This window comes from Drosophila bipectinata, chromosome 2R (assembly GCF_030179905.1).
Source record: "Drosophila bipectinata strain 14024-0381.07 chromosome 2R, DbipHiC1v2, whole genome shotgun sequence".
Taxonomy (NCBI): domain Eukaryota; kingdom Metazoa; phylum Arthropoda; class Insecta; order Diptera; family Drosophilidae; genus Drosophila; species Drosophila bipectinata.
Genome location: NC_091737.1, coordinates 5188127 through 5205735, shown reverse-complemented (window position 1 = coordinate 5205735; position 17609 = coordinate 5188127). Strand labels below are relative to the sequence as shown.

General features: G+C 38.0%; 1 protein-coding gene across 12 annotated transcripts in view; it reads right to left on the bottom strand.

Moving 5' to 3' along the window:
- Positions 1–17609, bottom strand: part of Nipped-A (Transcription-associated protein Nipped-A) — a 172588-nt gene that overhangs the window by 130923 nt on the left and 24056 nt on the right. For 10 of the 12 annotated variants that reach the window (XM_070278854.1, XM_070278855.1, XM_070278853.1 and 7 more), the window contains one exon: positions 17352–17442. The exons of the other annotated variants lie outside the window; for them this stretch is intronic. In XM_070278854.1, the coding sequence (XP_070134955.1) occupies positions 17352–17442 (91 nt within the window). The remainder of the gene's footprint in view (positions 1–17351; positions 17443–17609) is intronic. 12 annotated transcript variants of the gene reach the window in all.

The following is a 17609-nucleotide window of genomic DNA, read 5'->3' as shown; positions in this document are numbered from 1 at the left end:
TAACGCTGTCGAGTTTTTTTTTTTTTTGTTCATAATTTTGATTTGGCAATGACAAATTACCCGATTTTTTCCCAAAAAATTGAGTTTTTCACTTCAAAGTCTTCGAAAAAATTAAAAAATTGCAATTTTCAAAAAACCTTTACAGCGTTACCTGGGGCGAACTATTATCTAACGAATGAATTTTCATTTTTTGATTACAAATGATCCAGCACCGAGTTATGAGGGGCACCGCAATTCAACTTTTTTTGGCGACACGTCCGGACAATTGCTACCATTGCCATATTTTTAAATATTTTTTTGTAAAAATTTTATTAAACATTCTTCTAATGTCATACATTAATATACCGTTGGTTGAATAAATAAATTTTAACTGTGTCGTCAGGAAAAAAATCACAAAAACATGGCTTTTTTCGCATGATTTGACCTTACCCTCCCCTTAAGCTGAATTTTGGGAAACAAATTTCAACTTTAGGAAGAGTTTTGAAATAGAAGGAATAATCCTTATATAATCCTTATATAATAATCCTACAAGTGTAGCGTTGTCAATACTGAGCAAAGGCTGTTAGTCTTATTGTGCACTTTTCTCCACTATTGGTGCAATTTGAATTTTTCTTAGATAACCTCACTTTCTCCAAAAGCCGACTTGGTCGCTGCTTGGAACAGCGAAAGGGGCCGGGCTGAGCATCAAATGGCTGTACAATGTTTTTTTTTAACGCCATGCAAATAACAATGTGGATAATGCCGTTTTGAAAAAAAGCCACCAGTTTTTAATGGAAGTAATGGAAAATACGGTGCTTTCAGTCGGCTATTTTGGAGAAGAAGCGTCTGAGTCCTGAAACAAGCTGTATAAATCAGACAGGCGTCACCATTTAAGAAAACACTACCGATTACATTCCATCGCTGATATGTTCAACAGAGCTATGGATACATAAGATCCAATTATTTCGTCCTTAATTTATCGAAATGCATAAAAAACTAAAGAGTCTTTTACTTCCAATTGAGGTAATTCAGATGCTTTCGTACGAATACGAAAATAATGTTTGTCTCGAAGATGACGAATTTAACGATTTCAGCTTTTTATTTTTAGATAATATTGATATATTATAGAAAATGAAAAAAAAAAAAAAGAATAATAAGATTAATACTACTGTATGAAGGAATTTTTCTTTTTCAACTTTTATATGCATTTGTATGGAAGAACACTGAAATCCGGTATTTTAAACTGACAGTTCCCAGGGAAAGCGTTGTCCCATTTGGTTTAAAATTACTATATCGTATTAAAATAGCAACAAATATCAGCTCCTTAAATTTCATTAATTTATCTTTACTTTTACCAAAACGTTCCTAAGGGAGCTATAGGATATAGTTTCCTGATCCGAACGATTTTCATACTATATGTGCCTAGGATCAAATAATAACGATTGGTAAAGTTTCATGTCGATATCTCCAAAACTGACCGAGTTCCTAATTAATACCACAAAAACAGGTCAAAAACCCCATAGTGCAGTGGGGGGCAAAACGCACACAAGTTTACAATTTGACTGTATGCGTCAAAGCAAAAAACAATGTGAGCCGAAAATTTACTATATTTATTAATTATACAAGTGTATTTTATTTAAAAAAACAAATGAAAAACTACGCTTTCCTATCTGTTCAAGCATTGAACACAATTGTAGATATAAATTCCAAAGATAGACTTTCAAGGGATCGGACCCATGGAAATACGAGACAAACAGCATGGTCTAAAACCGATCCCCTGCAGCCTAACACAAATACAGACATAAGTGGTGCGTTTATCGCACTTGAGAAAGGGTCGCATAGCATGTCAGCGTGCAGTGCGTTGGTAAGTAGTTTTAAATAGATTTAAGATTTTCATGTATCTTACTTATACGAGAACTTTACCAAATAAAATCATTTTCTAAACGGAATTCATTGAAGTACGAACTTATTATTTGGGGCTCCTCTTAACACTATCTATATTTTTGTATGGAAAAAACTTGTTCCAACCCAATTTCAGAGAAAATTTTTCACAGAGGAAACATTTTTTTGTTTTAAGTTTGGGACAATGTGCCGAAGAAAGGAAAGAAAGGTGAGTGGAAAGTTTTAAGTCTATAGCTTTGAAACTGAAAGACAACATGAACAATTTCATAAGGATCGGCCGACTATATCGTATAGCTGACATATAACTGAATGATCGAAAATGGTACTTGGTAAAAATACCAACTTTGGCATTTCTAAAAAGCTTGGGGCTTTTTTTATTTTTTGTATTGTATTAAATTGTTTATATTATATTATGATATTCTCATAAGGGTCGGTTGCGATGAAACCAAAAGTTACGATGAATATCTGATGTATCTGCTATAGTATATATATATATATAGTATATATGCTATATGAATATCTGATGTATCTGCTGGCAGTAGAAATGGCATTCGGATAAAAAGCGTTTTAACTTGGATGGATCTGATGGTTTTTCATATTATTTTCATGATATACAAAAAGAAGATCACATTTTTTGTCCCGTCACCATAACTGTGACGAGGGTTAAGTGTGCGAAAGAAAGGTGTGCGAGGGTTGCTATATATACCTTCTGTCAAAAAAAGTACCGGGACTGGATTAATTAAAACGCCCGTGCTAAACCGATTTCGGAAATTCTTTTTTCGTTTTGTTGCTAACACTGTTCTGCATTACTAAGTAAAGTTTGAGCGAGATCTGTAAAGTAGTTTGTTTACAGTCGCTGGTTACGTCAGTCTATGTTCTGATTGCTTGCCGAATTTCATAATTTCGGTTTTGGAGCATCTTTCGGTCGCCATTCGGACGATTGTTGACTTGTAAGCGTGTCGTATTCATACATCCACGTCTCATCTCACCACGGAAATAGCGCGATCCAGCATGTCAGCAGACACCTGCTTTCGGTATTCTCTTTGAAGAAAATTCAGCTCTTTTGGAACAAGCCGTGCAGCGACTCGTTTCACACCCAAACGGTCAGTCAAAATGGTACGAAATGACTCATGAGAGATGTTCAGGACTTGTGCTATCTCTCGTAAGCTGACATGATGATTTTCAGAAATAAATTCCTTCACTGCATCGATGTTAGTGTCGGTGAGAGAGGTGGGTGGTCGTTCTGACGAGGCATGTCTTCGACAATCTCACGACCCTCTTGGAATGCTTTGTACCACTCAAAAGCACGTGTTCTCGATAAAACTGCATCACCATAAGCGTCAGTACAAGAAATTTTAGACAAATTCTTTGTTCAATATAGTTGTTCATTATGAAATTCGGCAAGCAATCAGAACATATGTAGATTGACGTAACCAGCGACTGTAAACAAACTACTCACAGATTGCGCTCAAACTTTACTTAGTAATGTAGAACAGTGTTAGCAACAAAACAAAAAAAGAATTTTTTCTAATAATGAAAATGCGAATATTTACGATTAAAAATGGTTTTCAAGTCTCCAGAAAGACTTGACAGACTTTTGCATGCGCTCAAACCAATTGTCGAAGCTTTTTGTCCACTCCGATTGAGACACACTCCGACCAAAACATGGTTTTTGAACGCTTCAGCAGAATCTTCTGGCGTCGAAATTCGTTGACCACGCATTTTTATCTTGATGTGCGGGAATAAAAATAAGTAATTGGGTGCCAAATATGAGCTGTATGGCGGATGACCCATCAATTCGACATTTTGGACGGTCGAAAAGGCGCTGGTTTGAGCTGATGTGTGAGAGCTCGCATTGTCATGGTGCAGAATAAGCGGTCCTCTCTTGTTTGTTTTTCGAATTTCTCCGAAGATTTCAGGCAAACAAATTGTAGTGTACCACTCAGAATTGAGTGGTGCCGTCCTACGTTGCTCAAGCGGAACAGTCGCCACATGACCTGTTTTACCGAAGAAAAAGGCCACCGTTGCTTTGAAGTGCTTCTTCCACGAACAACTTTCGTTGGATTTGGCTCGTCTTCGAAGACCCACACGATTGCTGTTTTGTTTTGATTGCTGCTGTTTGTTGATTCGTAACCTGTGACGATCTTTTAAACGTCTTTTGAAACACCTCCACTGTATTTTTTCAAATTTTTTTTTCAGTAATCCACACGAGTCTTTTTTTGAGCGATTGTCAAATTGTGCGGGATCCAACGAGAACAAAACTTTTTTACGACCAAGTGTTCATGCAACATCGAATGTATGGTGGAAGAAATGCCCAAGGATGCCTCTATCTCACGGTATGTCCCATGACGATCTTGCATTATCAGTTCATGCACGGCGTCAATGTTCTCTGGAACAGGGACTGTTTTTGGACGATCTTCATGACCTTCGTCTTCGAGAGAGCGTCGGGCACGATTGAATTTATTACACCAGTTTTTCACGGTGCTCCATCGCCATACAAAGAATCGAAACACTCTTGTCGTGTTAATTCAAGTCGAAAGCAGTGAAAAATGATTGCGCTAAAATTTTCACGAGATAATTCCATTTTCTGCCAAATTGAATTTTTCAAGTCACTGCAAACAACCCAAATTATGGCCGTACGTCAAAACTTTCTGAGCACGTTTCTGCTAAAACATGTCAAACTTCCCAATGAAAACGTCAGACGGCGCCAGGCAACACTTAGTATGGCCTAGGCCAGAAATATATACAGTCAGCGCCACAAAAAAAGCCGCACTTGAAAAAATTTGGAAATTGTGCAATCACTATGCTGGTGTTCCCCTAAATTTTAGTCTTTGGGCATTATTTTTTTAGGGGGGTTTCACTTGACTATTTTCGACATAATTTCGTCATTTGAAGAGCGCTGTTGGTTACGTTGCTTTTGGTAGAATTTTTTTTCGTAAAGACTCCTGTAAAATCATGCCAAAGCAAAAGCAGTTCACTGATCGCGATAAAGAAAAAATTATTTTATTGGCTGAACAAAATGTGTCAAATCGGCAAATAGCGGCTGAAACACATTTCAATGAAAGCTCAGTGCGTCGCTTTTTAAAAAAATATCGTAAGACAGGTGAAATAAAAAGGAAAGAAGGAACAGGTAAAAAAAAATGCACCACGTCACGAGAAGATCGCTTTATTATGAGGACGAGCCTGCAGGATCGATTCAAAACTGCAGTGCAGATAAGATCTGAGGTTCAGGAACAGTTTTCAAAAGATATTTCGGAGCGATCTGTTCAACGTCGGCTTAACTGTATGGGAATGCTCGCAAGATCACCTGCAAAAAAGCCACTTTTGAATCCGCGAATGAAAAAAAATCGTCTAAACTGGGCCAAGGACAAGGAAAATTGGACTGCTTCTGAATTGTCAAAATTTAATCTCATTGGGTCTGATGGAATCCTCAAGGTGCGCCGTAGACGTGGGGAACGCTATTCTGAAAATTGCTGCATAACCACAGTAAAGCATTCACCGTATGTTATGGTATGGGGATGCATATCCAAATATAAAACGGAAACAATTTTAATGGTTCAGGGTATGGTCAATGCAGAAAAATACAAAGAAATAATTTTAAGTGGAGTTGTGCCTAGCATTGAGTCCATAAGTGAAGAAGAACAAGAACCCATTTTTCAGGATGATTCTGCACCTTGCCATCGAGCGCGATCTGTGAGTTACTCAATGTCCGATTGTTATCAAAACAACTTATTCAGTTAAATTTATCATTTTTCTATCTAAAGATAACAAATTAGAAGGAAGAATTGGGCATTAAGTCCTTAGATTGGCCAGGAAACAGCCCAGACCTTAATCCAATCGAAAATGTTTGGGCCTATATGGGTGCCAAAATAAGAAAGCGAAAGCCCAAAACTATGTAGGATAACGAAGGAATATTTGTGTTCCATTTACGATTCTATGCCCAATAGGGTAAAATCTGTAATTAAGGCCAAAGGCGGAATTACTAAGTATTAAGGTAAATTTAAAAAATATTTCTATTGTTAAATTGCCTAGATTTAAATTTTTGTTATAGTTAGTAAGGTGTTCAATTGCAAATAAATAGTTTTTGTTGAATTTTTTCATTATTATAACTTATATGAATTTTTTCCTTAAGGGGGGATATACAATTAAAAATTGATTTTTTTCGAAAAATTTTTTTTTGTCGTAATGTACTCTAAATATGTCTGGGAATAAGCCTTTAAAAGCATAAAGCTGTCCGGTACTTATTTTCAAAGTAATACGCAATTTAGTGAGTGCGTGTCAGTGGCAAACTTTAGTGAGTGGTAAACTTTAAACGCTTCTACTGAAAAGTCGTGTTTTCAAAGTCGCCGTGCAATGTACAGGTCAGAGATTTCATTTCAATCGAATGCGGTTTTTTGCTTTATGTTTAAAATGAAATTCTCCACAACATGAATGAAATGATTTTTCATATTTATTTGTTATAACATGTTTTTTTGACGAACAAAGTCGAAAAAAAGTGTGTTTTTTTAAACATTTTTTTCAATTTCAAATTTTTTAATGGAAAAACCATTTTTTTACATATGAAATAATTCATGTTGTGCGCTGTACCTCTAAGTTTAATGCCCAGTTGCTGTTTTTTGTTTTAGACGTGATCCTGGGCCTGGGGACTGCACGGCGCAAAGTTTATCCCCCAAAACACGACTCCATATTATTGATCATAAATGGGCTTAATTACAATATTTTTCGAAAAACTTGACCTATTTTCATTGCCCAATAATTTCCTAATAACATGCAAAAAGAATCGCTAAGATTTATTCAATTCCCTACTTGCAATTCACTCCCAAAGATAGGCCTCATTTTGGGCCTTTTAATTGTATTTCCCCCCTTAAGAGTGCCATAATAGTGAAAAGTCGTTAAAACCAGGGTGAAACCAAAAAGCAACATTTTTTTAATATTAAAAACAAATTTAAACTAAAAATTGGTATGCACTTTTATTAAGATACCATCAGTTAACTTATTAAAAAAAAACTTGGGCGAATTCGCAATCACATAAAGAAACCACAGGCCCGGAAAGTTAAAAAACTCGTAAACCTTCAAAGTGCGGCTTTTTTTGTGGCGCTGACTGTATAGCAGCCCTTAGTTTGGGGTGCCATAACATACTATGGGACATGCTATGGGACATGCAAGCTGCAGCACGAGTGGAAAAAGCTTTGATGCAGGCGGCAGGTGGCATCACTCCCTATTAAAATAGTTTAATTTAACACATTTTTAATAAGCCTTAAAATGAAACAAATGTTATATATAATTCCTTAAACACCAATTTTTACTTCCTGTCCCTATTCAAGTAAATGCAAAAATGTACAGCTTTCTAGGAATAGTTAAAGCAAAAACGGAAAAAATGACGGTAAATTGTTGGAAACTCTCTCTTATTTCCATTGTTAGCCTATGTTCTGTTCTTTTGAAATCAGCAATGCATATGCCAATAGCTACAGTAGATTAGGAGAAAAATAACACAAAAAATAAAAAAAAAATGAGTCAATCAGGCTCTGAAAAAAAAAACGGTGTGTCAGACTCACGCACGGCAGAAGTGAAACTTCTAAGTTGGTTGTTCCCTGCATGCGAGCCCCGGTTTAGATCTCTCCTCCCTCTCTCGTGTTAAATTCAGGTTTCCATATTTTTTTTGGATTGCCATGTATTTTATCAGGCGTATTGGAGACAACTATCTGTTGTCGCATCTGATGCGCAAGTTTGCGTCACATCAGTCTCACTCGGACTCATTTTGCCCCTAACTTAATTGTTCACCAACGCACACTGAATTTCCTCTAAATCTTTCCCGAGAGTGGGAATGAGCAGCTGCTCCTTGGCCCCGCCCATTTGACCGATTTCGGTAACGCTCCATCAGTCTCATCAGTCTCACTCGGACTCATTTTGCCCCTAACTTAATTGTTCACCAACGCACACTGAATTTCCTCTAAATCTTTCCCGAGAGTGGGAAAGAGCAGCTGCTCCTTGGCCCCGCCCATTTGACCGATTTCGGTAACGCTCCGAACTTACCGTTTTACTCGCCTATTTTCAATCTGCCTTGGGGCCCCGACGCGCCTAAAGAAGTTTCACTTCAAAAAAAATTTAAGAAAAAAAAATACTTTAAGGTTTTTTGTAGGCTAATCTTTAGTAGATGAAGTTGGGTTTTCCGAATTAGATGCAGCTATGCTTTTTACAGTTTCGCTTGGACAATCAACCGCAGCGGTATTGGAGCTGGCTCTCGAACACTCACATCTCAGCAACAGTAGATCCGCAGGCGCACATTTTTTTCTAATACCCATACGTGTGTTTCGATTTGTATATAGAAAATCGACATTGTTGGTCAGACTGAAGAGGTTAAATAAGAGGCTTTGTTAAACGAAGGGCATCGGAGTTTCGGCTCACTGGCTTCGCATTCTGAATCTCACCTGAATGAAGCAGAACAAAAAACTAAAACAGCACGCCGGAGAAAAAAGAGCTGAGGCCAGCTTTTTGGTACTTTTTTTTTTGTTTCCGATAGCATTTGGTGAGTTCTTTTCTTAGTGTAAATTAAGGTTCTAATGGATTTTTCATTTTCAAAATATTGGCAAATAACATAAGGTCGCGAACGTGCGCGAAATGGAAGTTTGTTTTTTTTTCTTGCTCTAGCAAAATCAATAAAACTGCGAATTGGAATGGAATATTTTAATATTTTCCTTTACTTTTTTTAGTACGAACATAAGACCCTAAAAGGGTCATGCTGTGCATATGTCGAACTACAATGGCTAGGAATAGAGGACAAAAGTTTCTAGTTCTTCTATTAGGAATGTTAAAATTTAAGCGTGTTAGTAAATGCTGGTTATCTACATCCCCATTCATTAAGTTATGCAGAAAAACTATACCGAGCATTGTCATATGATTTGTTAAGCTAGGTAAGTTTATTAGTAAGAGTCCACTATTATAAGATGGAAGGTGAAGATTTGCATCCCAGTTTAGACCTCTAAGCGAAAAAGTTAAGAAGATCTTTTGTACGAATTGCGGTCCTGATGTACTCCAGGCACATGGAACCAAAAAAATGTATAAGATATCACGGATATAGTGATTTTAACGCAAATAAATTCAATGTCACCAAACTCTTGGGATTTCACCTCTTCAGAAGCAAGAGTAGAGTCTACCGAAATGAGGACTCCAGTTTCATCTGCTTGCAGAATATATATTCTTAAAACGTCTTTAAATAATTAATTTATTTAGGAGCCGATTAATGTCAGTGAAAAACCTCAATGAGCAAACAGTTAGTATACATACATTTCAAAAATGATATGACTAAAAACCATTAAAATTATCAACGCAAGGTGTAAGGTCTCTAAGGTGTACCGCAGAAACTGTGGGTGATGGCAGTGGCTTGGCAGTTTTAAATCAACTTATTCTGTCTCTTTAATGTCTCTTTAAATCTAAGCTATGGTCGGGGGCCCGACCGCGCATAACCGGGATGTGCTGAGTCAGCAGAAGGCTGGACCTAAATTGAAGTATTTACGGATGGTGCCTATTTCATTGGGTCTTTTATGTTTTAATTTTATTTATTATTTATTTTAATATAGTGTATATTGTTAACTGTTAACCTATATATATATATATATATATATACAATATAATAAATTTATATAAATTAAAATTTTGTATAGCCAAAAACCAAAAAGGATAGCAAAAAAGTTTCGAACTCCGATGAAGATCTACCAGATGATATATATGATAGTCAAAGTGGTGTAATGTCGGTAACAAATGATTGGTGGCGACGATACCTAACAAAAAAAGACTTAAATACCATTATACCAAGTAATAAGCTCCGTGTAATGTTTTCCATTCTGCGAATGTGTGAAGCAAAAGGGGAAAAGTGGTGAGTTATTAACTCTTTTTAATTACGAAATGAAATTTTTCAACAAACTGATCTTAAAGTTTCCAATTTTCTTAACCCCAAAATGTCAATTTTCTAGAACATTCAGGGAGAGAATGAATATGGAATGGGGAATATGACTGAGTTGATCTCTGAAAAAACATTAAAATTAACAAACAAAATTAACAAAAAAGGTCAAAATTCTCCTAAGTTTCAATGTTCCGTTGAACTAACAGATACTTTTTTTTTTATTTAAACGTTGCAGGTGGGATACGCTAGAAACCCGATTCCATCACCGAGCGAGAAAATTTGGGTGCGAAGACAGTTTTTCTTTGTAAGACTCTTTTTGCTTCTGGATTTCGTCTTTCACTGCGATGATGCCCAGATCCTGGTAGATGTTTTCGTTGCGAACATAGTGATAGTGCCCCAGTGTTAGTTCTCAAGATTTCAGATTGTGCGCGCTGTATGATGTCTATGTTGCTGCTGATCGCGTTCCCCCACAGGAATGAATTGTAGAGTAGTAACTTGTAGTCCAGGCACAGTGGCGATCGTGAGTTTATGATCCAGTGGAGGATGCTGGCTTTCAGTTTTAGGTGCATCTTTTTGCATTCAATATGCTTACGCCAAGTAAATTGTCTATCAAGGTGGACCCCAAGGTACGTTACTTCGATAGCTTGAGGGATCTGCATACCGTTTAGTGAAAGCGGAGGGCATGTTTGTCTATTAAGAGTAGACGTTATACTTTTTGTAACGTTTGTTCGTTTATTTTAATGCGCCAGTCGGACAGCCACCTTTCCACTACTATAAGATGATTATGCAGTTTGGTTGTTGCTTGCGTTGCGTTGCACTAAGAATAAGAGCGGTATCGTCTGCGAACGTTGACGTTATTAGTTGTGCCTTCCTAGAATTATACGCAGTATACAAAACATATAGACACGGGCCGAGTGCGCTTCCCTGTGGAACTCCAGCTTCGATGATGTAGTCGCCCGAAGTAGCTGCGGTGCATCTCACTGAGTATACCCTATTGTAGGGGTATAAGTAGCTTGTGGGTGTATTTTGGCAAATACGTTTTAATTTTGTGCATGAGTCCAATGCGACAAACTCGGTCGAAAGCTTGAGATACGACGAGGAAAATAGCGCTGCAGTATTCTCGCTGTTCGAAGGCTGAGCGTATTTCGGATGTTAATCTGTTCACTTGCTCGATGGTTCCGTAGTTTCTTCGGAAGCCAAATTGGTGTGCCGGGATGATATTGCAAGCTTCCAGATGTGGTATTATGCGAGTTAACAAGCATTTTTCAAACAATTTAGACAAACAAGATAGAAGGCTTATTGGTCTGTATGATGACGGAATTGTGTGGTCTTTCCAGGCTTCGGTATCATTATAATGATGGATTTCTTCCACTTTATTGGGAAATAGCCAAGATTAATGATTCATTTCTCCTGCCAGTATTTCAGCCAGAGTCCTCCCCTCAGCCAGCCGCACCTTCATTCCGGCCGAACGAAATCGAAAAAGTCATAAGAGGGCTTAAACCAAAAAAGGCTCCCGGTGGTGACCTATTGACCCCAAAGATGCTGATCGAACTTCCAAAATGGGCTATAGAGGTTAGAGGTTGTCTGCAAACTATTTAAGGCTGGGTTTGGCTGGAAGAAACTTTGGAGATGTGTGGCGAATGTTTAAGCTCGGTCTTCGTCGCTGCGAGCCCAGAATCCCGAAGAGTTATTATCGGGGTGTTCGTTTCAATTGGGGCGCTAAGATTTGGGTGGGCCCTCCACAGGGGGTACTTTGTGCTTGTTGGCCAGAGATTCTGGATGTAAATCAGCTGTGCATTTTCTTCCTGCTGGTGAAGAGCCTGGTCGAGTGATCGGGTTGCTTCCTTAAGGCGTTGTTTTGAAGCTGGTGATCTGCTGTTTTGCCAATCACGACGCGTGCGCCTCTTTTCTGGCTCGAGCTGTTTGATTTGCTGATTAGATTTGTAGTATTTGTTTCGGTCTACTTCCTTTCCTTCAGGAATAGAGATTTTAGCTGACGCAACGAGTACTTCTTCAAGAGCGCTCGTAGTGAAGTCGATGTCCCATTCCATGTTGAGCTCCGGGTCGAGTTTTATGTGGGCACTCACGTACTTTTTGTATTTAAGCCAGTTCGTTTTTGGCGTCGTCAGGCTGAAGGGATGTTCGGTTATTTCTGGGCTTTGAAGAAGCGTTAGAAGCACAGGCGAGTGGTCTGATGATAAGTCCGACACTGCTTTGGCACTTATTAGATTGCGAGGTATGTTTTTTGTCACCGCAAAATCAATAAGGTCTGGGAGATTGCGTGAGTGTGTTGACCAATATGTGAGACTTCCAGGGGAAACATAGTCTAGTTTATTTTTCACATTTATAATTACATTGTACATTGGCCTCCCTTTGGGAGTCACTAGACGTGATCTCCAGTGCGTATGTTTGGCGTTGTAGTCTCCTGCGGCTATAAATCGATCCCCAAGTGAATTGTAGAAGTCCATAAATTGTCCTTCCAAAATTAAGAAACGGGGAGGGCAGTAAACGGCTGCGATTGAAAGCCTTCCGTTGCTTGACTGAATTTGTATGGATGTGGCCTGCAAGAAGTTCGTTGCAAACCTTTTGTGAAAGTGGTGTTTAATGCGTTCTTTGAATAGAACTCCAGTTCCGCCGTGGACTTTCCCATCTGGATGCGGTAGATTGTGCGGTAGATTGTATAGCCTCTTATTTGAAAGTTGTATTTGCTTGTAAGATGCGTATCCACCCGTAGCATAATGTCAATATGGTTTTCGGTTAAGAATTGTGACAATTCTAATTTATGCCGTGAGACACCATTGGCGTTCCACATTGATATTCGTGGAGCCTACATAGATTATTTAGATTGTTGTGCTTCGAGCAGCTGTAACACCATGTTTTGGTTTTGAACAAGTGTTTGCATGGTCGTTTTCATGAATGACATAAGATCCATCTAACTTTTTTGGAGGGTAAGCATCATAGTTTCCGTTGGGCTGTGTGACTGTTCTGGGGCCTGTTGAGCGCTTTGTGAGTTGGGCTGAATTGGAATTTCCCTTCCAGATCGTAGAGCATGGTGTTTAGTGGGCCTCGCAGCTTTGGCGAAGTTTTTGACGCAATGTACACATTCTGTGGATTTTGGTTGCGCGTTGCGCTCGCTTGACGCATGCGACTCTTTAACTCCTTGTACACCATATACCATATCCACTATAGTTTTCCGTATGGTTGCCTCCGCAGTTTCCACATTTCTTCACGATACTGTCCTTGTTTGTAGTGCAGTGAGTGTAGTTGTGGGCGTCCCTGCAGACTACAAAGACAGCCCGAAGTGTGCAGTATGACCTGGTGTGTCCATATTCTTGGTGTGTCCAATTAGTGCATTGCACTGGACCGTTGCGTTTATGTGGCTCTTCAATAGTGATTCTCTGATGAAAAAGATATTGCAGATTGTAGGGTGGGTGGACTTCGTTTTTCTTCAGCGACCTGCTTTCTGGCTCGAGCTCGACCTTGAAGAGGGGTTGTGGCTTTTTATTTTTATTTAGAATGTTAAAAACATTCTTGGCGGCAAAGCCCTTTCTTTAAGGGTTCGATTCTCTTTACTACCACTTGTAGGCCCTTACTGCTTTTCAACTGGGACGTGTAATAGTGTTTCCGAGCACTGTCCAGATATTTGGTTTGCACCTTTGTTTCATGGATGTTCCCTTTGATAAGCGGGACAACATATAAGTTGTCACCGTTCCCGATCAACGCCGCAATTCGGTTGACCAGGGCACTCGAGCTTTTCTCCCTTATATAGATTGGAGGGGGCTTGGGTTTTTTTACGGTGTCTTGGGCTGGTTGGTTTTCCTTAACCTCCGCCAGTAGGGCAAATCTGTTACTAGTGGATCTGTCTGGATCTTCGTCGATATTCAAGACACGTTTCCTGCCGGATTACTCTGCGGGCTAAGCTTGAGCTTAATTTGGATGTAGAGATCCATTCCAGTCTGTGTGGCCGGAGCCGCTTAGGCACTTTTCGAAGTTGTTGTTTTTGTATTCGCTGTAGTCGTGTTGACGTCGCGGTACTTTGAATTGCAGTGGTTGTCGCTGTGATTGCAGAAATTGTAGCACTGCTAGTTGTTGGTGCGAAATTCGTTTTCTATATTGGAGGGGGGGTTTCAGCGGTGAGTACAGTCGGGTTGCTCTTAATCGCCGATTTTTCCACTTCGGTATCGCGGGTTGAAAAGTAAGAATAGAAGCCGTTTCTTTGGTTCACTGAACTTCTACGCTCGTTCTTTTGATCGTTGCTCAATGAGCTTATTGCGTGGCGCTTATTTATTTAAAACAATTGGTTTAACACATCAAAACTGTTATAAAAAGCTTGTCTATTGCTCTTAATAATTTTTGGTTTAGCGTCTTTTCGCTTATATTGGGTTACCCCAATTTTTCTTTTGTGTTGCAGAAAGAAACGTCCAGAATTGTGGAAAACGAATTCATGACTTTTGCATCAAGATAATGCACCTGCTCACTCAACTTTGCTTGTGAGAAATTTTTGGCCAAAAAAACACCACAATATTGCCTCAGCCACCATATTCATCGGATTAGGCCCTTTTTCTTGTTCCCAAAACTAAAGAGACCTTTGACAGGACGGAGATTTGCAACGATGGAAGAGATAAAGACTGCATCGCTGGATAAGCTCAAGGCTATAGGGGGCCTCATTAATATTGATAAATAAATTAATAGTGATCCTTGAATATACGAAGTCACCTTACTTTTTGAACACACCTCAAAATTGGTGGTATTAAGTTATATAAAAGCAGTTTCGAATTTTCAAACAATTTTCTTGTAACACTCATATTTCAATAAACAGTAAAAAGCTTGTGATGCATTGCAAACATATAAAAGAAAAAAAAAAATAAAATAAAATAAAAAACGAAGTAAATCGTATATGGTTTTTAAGTTTTTTAAACTGTATATTCCATTTTACTATAAAAAAAAAAGAAGACAAAGCTAACTTCGGGCGGATCCGAAGTTGATATACCCTTGCAGTTAAAACCGGACATATATCGCAAACATCGGATATAGTTGGCCTATGACTTATGATTACATCATAATATAACCAATTAATTACAATACAAAAATCTAAAAAAAAAAAAAAAAAAAAAAAAGTCCCAAGCTTCTATCTTCAAAAATACGAAAGTTGATATTTCTACCAAATACCTTTTCCGATCGTTCAGTTATATGGCAGCTATAGGATATAATCGGCCGATCCTAATGAAATTTCGTAGGTTGGATAAACTGACCTTGGATCTGTACTAAGTTCCAGCTTTCTATCTTCAAAAACACGAAAGTTGGGTCATTTCCGATCGTTCAGTTATATGGCAGCTACACGATATAGTCGGCCGATACTTATGAAATTTGGCATGTCGGATTATTTTGCCAAAATAAGCTCTCATGTCAAATTTTAAAACACTAAAGTGTTAGTAAACACTAACACTAAAACTTTAAAAACACTAAAGTTATACCATTTCCGATCAATCAGTTATATGGCAGCTATAGGATATAGTCGGCCGATCCCGGCCGTTCCGACTTATATACTGCGTGCAAAGGAAAGAAGGGTGTGTGCAAAGTTTCAAGACGATAGCTTTAAAACTCAGAGACTAGTTTGCGTAGAAACAGACAGACGGGCAGACGGACATGCTCATATCAACTCAGGAGGTGATCCTGATCAAGAATATATATACTTTATAGGGTCGGAGATGTCTCCTTCACTGCGTTGCACACTTTTGGACAACATTATAATACCCTCTGCAAGGGTATAAATATCTGGTAAAAGCACGAAAAATTAACAAAACCCGTTTAATTTTTTTGATGCTGTGGCTTTGTTATTTTTATGAACACAGCTGCACATACATATGTATATACATACATAAAAAAATGAGAAATTCCACTCATTACCACGTTTCTTATTAAAGAGAACACTATGAAAACTTGTTTTTCGAATATTTTTTGTTTTTATCGAATATATACCGCTACTGTGGATATACTTTGAAATTCTCAAATCATTTACATAATATGAATCTATATATATAAAAGTCTCTTCTCACAGTTTTTGTTACTATTCTCCTCCGAATCGGCTATACCGATTCTCATGATATTTTGTGAGCGTATAGAATAGGTCAGAAAATCCACCAACGTCTATTTTTCATCCTCTTAAATCCTGTTAGACATATCAAAAATTGCATATAAAGTGAGTTACTACCTCATCACACTGACAAACTCATGCTACCATAGCATTCTTAAACTGGGGCAAAAATCTTTCATCATTTAGTAAATACATTAATTATATTTATGAGTATTTTGTACAGTGAGCAATGCCAAGAAACCGCAAAGGGGGTGATTTGAGCCGCGATACAAGTAGATCTCGAAACATGCGAAATAGAAGATCCGACAGAACCGAAGAACAAATCCAGCAACAAAATACTGATGTATGTGTTAGAATAGCGCAGTTCCACCAAGAAGAGCCAGAAGATACACGAGCTGAACGCAATAAACTCAGATGATTAGATAGACGCAGATAGATGATTAGATAGACGCAGATAGATGTACAATAGACGCAGAACAAGTGACCAACAACGACAATAGGTACATCGAGCATTTATATCCGATCCATTCCTGCGTCTAGTATTCCAGTATGAGCCTGATATTGAGTATTATGCTCACTCAAAAGTGGTAATTGGTGCTATGGACAAGGAATGTCCGCATTGTCATACTCTGAAATTAGAAAATGAGCCAGCGGGGATGTGTTGCGCGTCAGGAAAAGCGACGACAGCGAAGCAGTACATTTTCCCACAGAGTTTTTAAACTCATTGGATTCGCAAGGCATTCCAACGCATTATGTACAATTAAAGGTTGGATCTCCAATTATCATACTTCGTAATTTGAACCCGCCCCAACTGTGCAATAGTACGCGATTAGACATTCAATAATTAATGAAAAACGAGATCGAAGCCAGCATTTTAAATGAAAAGTTCAGAGGTGAAAATATACTAATACCACGGATTCCTATTATACTTACAGATGCGCCAATTCAATTCAAACGTATTCATTCAAACGTAATAAACGATGTTTATTTGTGGCTTAGATTTAAGAACACCGTGTTTTTCACACGGAAAATTATACGTGGCATGCTCTCGAGTGGGTAAACCATTCAGTTTGTTTGTTTTAGCTAAAGATGGACTAACAAAAAATACTGTTCACGCTATAGCACTAAGAGATTGACTTGCTGAATTACGATCAAATAATAACTTAAAAATAATGTTTCCCTTTTGTTATTTTTATATTCCCGCATGGTTCACAGCCTTCCAGATGACTTTATAATACATAAGTCTAGAACTGAGTACATTTTGTACAAAAATTTTAGAGTCATTTAGTGGCAAAACAACGTTTGCCGGGTCAGCTAGTATAAAATAAATATAAAGACCAAGTTGTGTTATTTTTTAAAAGTTTAGGTACAAGGAACCAAAATGCCGATCCAGACCGTCCTGGATGGACAGTCAAGGAACTCAGAGTGTGAATTTGTAGGCATTTGAACTGTACCCATCAAAAAAGGAAATCTTACCTGAAAAATGCGTACTATATACGCCAAAAATGATAATGTTTTTATTTGTGCCCCCATAAAATCAACGAAAATTTCCTTTTGTGTTAGGTTTCTGAAATTAAAGGTTAAGTAAATATGTAAGTTTAGGCAAATGAATAAAGTTTTCTGTAATGATTATAATATACACGGAAATTATTTATTTATTTATAAATTTACGAATGCAAATTTAGAATCTTACGGGGCTATAATATAACAACATTACTCACTAAAAACATACGA